At 52.3% G+C, this 4,963-nt stretch overlaps 1 protein-coding gene across 1 annotated transcript; it reads left to right on the top strand.

The window, feature by feature from the left end:
- Window positions 1–1,348: 1,348 nt before the first annotated feature.
- On the top strand, window positions 1,349–3,621 carry Lgals7 (galectin 7). Its single transcript, XM_008853926.1, has 4 exons — window positions 1,349–1,395; window positions 1,979–2,067; window positions 2,669–2,870; window positions 3,443–3,621. Exons 1-4 carry the CDS (start codon window positions 1,390–1,392, stop codon window positions 3,554–3,556), a joined length of 411 nt encoding a protein of 136 aa, XP_008852148.1. The 5' UTR covers window positions 1,349–1,389; the 3' UTR covers window positions 3,557–3,621.
- The last annotated feature ends 1,342 nt before the right edge of the window (window positions 3,622–4,963 follow it).

Below are 4,963 nucleotides of genomic sequence, written 5' to 3'. Positions count from 1 at the left end.
TTACAGGTGTGAGCTGACCCACCCAGCTTGTCTGTTTTCTTTTCAAAGGGGCACCTGCTGCCCACCTAGTACTGCAGGACCTCACTCACCTCTTTTTCTTTCTGAGAACTTGCTCCCAAGGCTAGACCTCAATGTGGGATCCTTGGAGTGTGTTCTAATCTGAGGGAACTGGAACAGGGGAGCGAAAGGTGCAGCCTCTGAGTCTGGAGTCACCACCACAACTTTCCACTCCCAGCATGCAACTGCCCCAGGGCTCTGACATCTGGTGGGTGGGGCAGTAGGGGTGTGGGGTGTGGAGGTGGGAACTATCTTCTAGGTGGGCTGTTGGGTTGCTAGGAATAGTTGAGTTCCCCCACCCTCCCTTTACCTACCTTCCAGAAACTCCACTCTGCAATTTTTCCTCTAGAGTCCTGGGCCCAAGTGAGCTGAAACTAGGACTCGCAGCAGGGTCCTGATTTTATCTCATTCTTGATCTGGGTGGTGATTGGGGGTTGGGACACTCCCAAACCATACCCTGTCTCACCCCATCCCCAAATTGGGTCAGAAGATGGGTTCAGTTCAGGGAGAAGCTGGAGGCTCAGGCTGAGGAGGAAGACAGTTTGAGTAGAACAACCGAGAGAGGTACTTCAAGACACAGGGCCAGTGGGAGCAGTTGGTGGTCCTGTGGTCTGGCAGTTTGATCGTTGGGCAAATTGCTCCTACCCACTTCAGTCTCCTGTGTGTCAGTGTGGTGGCCAGACTGCCCTCCATGGTCTCCTGGTGGCTTGGGGATTCTAGTACATCTGTATACACAGAAGCCTCAGCTGGGTGGCTTAGTGTGTCATTTCACCCTTTGTCACTGGACACTTCCCACATGCCAGACACACACTGGGGACCCAGGACCCAGCACCGGACAAGCAGGCATAATTGGGGGTGGGGAGGACAATGCTACCATTGAATCATTATGGTAGCAACCAACTGCAGAAGTAGATGTGGACTGAGCTGAGCAGCCTGGGCTCCTGGGCTGGGGCTCAGTCTGGAAAGAGGAGACAGAAGTTTTTGCTTGCTGGGCCTGTCTGGACCCAGCAGGTCTCCAGGAACCCAGCAGAGTCCTGTGCCAGATAGGAGGCAGGGCAGAAGGGGGCAGCAGGATAAGCCTCCCCCGTCTTGGTGTTAAAGACTGTACTGTACAGGTCTAGCAGAGGGGCAGACAGCTGCACCCCTAGTGAGTGTGGGGGCGGGCAGGAGAAGACCTGCCCAGCCTTGACAGCTTTGCCGTAGGGCCGGGGTCTGTGCCAGGCAGAGGTGTGGTGGGTGGAAAGGGGTGGGGCTGAGCCTCCACCCTGCCTGTACTTAAGGTCACCCCACAGCTTCCAGCCATGCTGCTGCTGCTATCTTGTTCCACCAGCCATGACGGTGAGTGCTCAGGGATGGAGCTGGGGGCCAGGAACAGGGCTGGGCCAGGTGGGGCAGCTGGGCCTGGCTGAGGCCTCTCCTTCAAAGCCGAAAGCAGGTATTGGGAGAGCTAGGCCTTACCCACCCTGACTCTCGGGTCTCACCAGCATGTCCCAATGGCTTGTCTCCCCGCTGGCTGTCTCCCTTCTGTTTCTTGTAGTCTCTCTGTCCTATCTCTGCCTGTCTGTGCTTCTACCTTACTGGGTCTTTCTGCTTTCAAAAAAATTTTCACTTGTGTGTATGTGTGTGTGTGTGTGTGTGTGTGCCACATGTGTGCTGGTGCCCATGGAGACCATAAAGGGGGCATTGGATCCCTTGAACCTGCAGTTATAGGCAGTGGGTCTTGCCTAACGTGCATGCTGGGACCTGAACTTGGGTTCTCTGGAAGAGCAGCAGATGCTCCTAAACCCCAAGCCATCTCTCCAGTTCTTTCTCTTTTCTGCTTTCTGCTATCTTGTTCCTGAAGTTCCTAGCTGGGGCTAACCCACCTATTTCTTTCCCTGTCCCCCTGGTACTCACATCCTGCCTCACCCGAATCTTTCAGACCACCCCCCACAAGACTGTGCTGCCTGAGGGCATCCGCGTGGGCAACGTGATGAGAATTCGAGGCGTTGTCCCTGACCAGGCTGGCAGGTGACATCCTAAGTCCCAGGGGAAAGGGTGGGGCATCTCTGGAATCAGAGGATGTCCATTTCTTGTAGCCCAGACATGGGATCCGTGAGGCCCTCTCTGCCCATTGGGGTCTTGGGTTCCCCGTTCCTAACTATCTGAACTCTGAGGGACACACCAATGTTTCTAGTGCCTTCATAGGTAGGTCCCAAATCTTCCTAATAATCTGAGGTTCTAGGCCAACTTCAGAGTCCCTGGTTAGTGCTAGGACCTCCATGTCCAAGTCTCTAGGAATCTGGGACTCTTCCTGGAACCCTTGAGTCATCCTTGACGCTGGGGGACCTACCCATCAATCCATGGCTTCCAGAAACTGGGTCTTCTGGTTTTGTGGAAGTGTGGGTACCCTGGAAATAGGACTGTCCCAAGTCATATTGAAATTCAAGATTCCCAGGAATTTGAATGAATAGGGCATCAGACAGGACTTGATTTTGGAAATGGGGGACTCAGTCTATAAGCACAGACTCGGCTTGAGTGGATGTGTGCCCAGGAACCCCATAAACACTTAGATGACCCAGGAACCTGCCCATGGTGGTAGCTGGTTCCTGAGGCCTCCTGTCCTCCGCAGGTTCCATGTAAACCTGCTGTGCAGTGAGGAGCAGGGGGCAGATGCCGCCCTGCACTTTAACCCAAGGCTGGACACATCCGAAGTAGTCTTCAACACCAAGGAGCAAGGCAAATGGGGCCGGGAGGAGCGGGGCGCTGGCATCCCCTTCCAGCGCGGGCAGCCATTCGAAGTGCTTATCATTGTGACGGAGGACAGCTTCAAGGTGGGTCCTTAATGGGGCATGGGTATGACCCCAGGTCTAGAGCCCTGGGGACGAACTGTGGTTGGGGACAACAGGAAAGGTCAAGGGATGGGGGAGCGGGGCTCAGGTGGGCACCAGCATCCGCAGACCCTCTCCTGGGATAGGGTCCAGGCGGGGTGCTATGAACACAAACCAGGCTTCCCATCTTTCTCCCAGTCGCCAGTAATTTGGGACAGGGCTCTACTGGCAGGGGAGTGTTTTGGGGACCACGCCCAGGATCAGGTGCCGGTGGGGAGCGATCATACGATCTCACTCAGACCGTTCACCATCTTAAATCCGCACTGCCATAGGGGGCAATGGATACCCAAATAATAATAATAATGACCTCAGCCACCAACATTTGAGAAACATTTTACTGTGCTAGTCTGAACTCATAAGATCCCATTACAACGGAAAAGAGTCCCATCTTCCAGCCGAGGAAACAGAGACTCTATGTGACTTCCAAGGGCCCCAAACCGTGTGTGGCGTGGGAACTTGACCCACTTTGGCTTCCGCAATCCTGACTCTGGTCCTCTAACTCTCTGGTTCTGCAGACGGTGGTCGGGGACCAGGAGTACCTCCTCTTCCGCCATCGGATGCCGCCGGCACGCGTGCACCTGGTGGAGGTGGGCGGTGACGTGCAGCTGCATTCGTTGAAGGTCTTCTGAGCTGGACCCCGGGCGTGGGGAGGAGGAATGAGATGGGGGGTGGGGCGTGGATGGCAAATAAAGTACAGACGGTAGTTCCCGACTTCCTCCGTGTCTTCTGTGTATAGCTGAAGAAACTGAGACACTGGGAGGGGAGGTCCGGGAAAGTCACATCTGGAAGGGGCCAGGTTGGGTTTGTCTTGTTTCTTGGTGGGGAAGGGGTAAGACAGAGTATTTGCTATGTAGCCCAGGCCAGACTTGAATTTCCGGGCCAGCCCCCTGCTCAGTGCACCACCACTGCAAGGATACAAGGTCTTAATTTTTTTTTTTTTTTTTTTTTTAGTTATGTGTGTTTGTGTGTGTCTGGGTGTGGGTATGTACATGTGCGTGCAGGTGCCCGAGGAGTACAGAAAAGGGTGTCAGATCCCCTGGAGCTGGAGTCGCAGGAGGTTATGGGATACCCCAGGTGGGTACTGAGAACAAAGTCCGTGCTCTTAACCGCTAAGCCAGCTCCCCAGCCTCCAAAGTCTATCTTGATGCAGCGTTTTGCACAGCAAACCATTGTGCTTGGGTGGTTTGCTGGCGTTTGGCAGTACCGAGGGGCCTTAGACTTTCACCTGACACTATGTGTCTTTACAAAGGTACTCCAACCCCCTGAAGAGATGGCTCAGTGGTTAAGAGCACTGGTTGTTCTTGCAGAAGACCCCGGTTCGAATCCCGGTACCCACATGGCAGCTAACAACTGTCCGTAACTCCAGTCCCAGGGGATCCGGCAGCTTCTTCTGACCTCCGTGGGCACTGCACGACACGGGTGCACTTACCTACATGCAGGCAATACACGCACACGCATAAAATGAAAATAAAAAATAAATTTTTAAAAAAAGTTAAAAAAAATTATTCTATGATGTGCCTTTTGTTTTTAAGTAAATTAGAACTCGTGTGAATTCAAGGTTAGTTACATTTCCTTGAGCATTTTCTGGGCTCCAGAAGCCATATTGCTGACATTTCAAGGAGTCACCACTAGATGGGGATCTTGCTCATTTAGAGGGCTGTGTTTTCTTCAGGTGAATGGGTTGATAAGGGAGGGATCAGGAATGTGAAACATGCTGTTTTGTTGCGAGCTCTTTATGATTCAAATGGTACTGTTTATTGAGTATGTAAATTTTCACAAATCTTATTTGAAGCAAGCCTGAATGTTTTGATACATTGTAAGGTACATCCCCGGAATGAACGAAATACGCTCGCACACACAGTTTTCAACTATTACTCCATGAAAAAATAGACTTTTCCTAAGCACAATTTCTCAAGAAATTGCAATGAAGCTTAGACATTGTTTCCCTGGTACGCTATTTAAATGTATTCACCTTTGTTGAAACAAATACTGTCTTAGATATGGGCCTTCACTTTTCTGTTATTATCCTTTATTCC

The sequence above is a fragment of the Nannospalax galili genome, unplaced genomic scaffold (assembly GCF_000622305.1).
Source record: "Nannospalax galili isolate Female #2095 unplaced genomic scaffold, S.galili_v1.0 scaffold886, whole genome shotgun sequence".
Classification (NCBI taxonomy): domain Eukaryota; kingdom Metazoa; phylum Chordata; class Mammalia; order Rodentia; family Spalacidae; genus Nannospalax; species Nannospalax galili.
The sequence above is the reverse complement of the archived record's forward strand: the minus strand, read 5'-3'. Positions and strand labels throughout refer to the sequence as shown.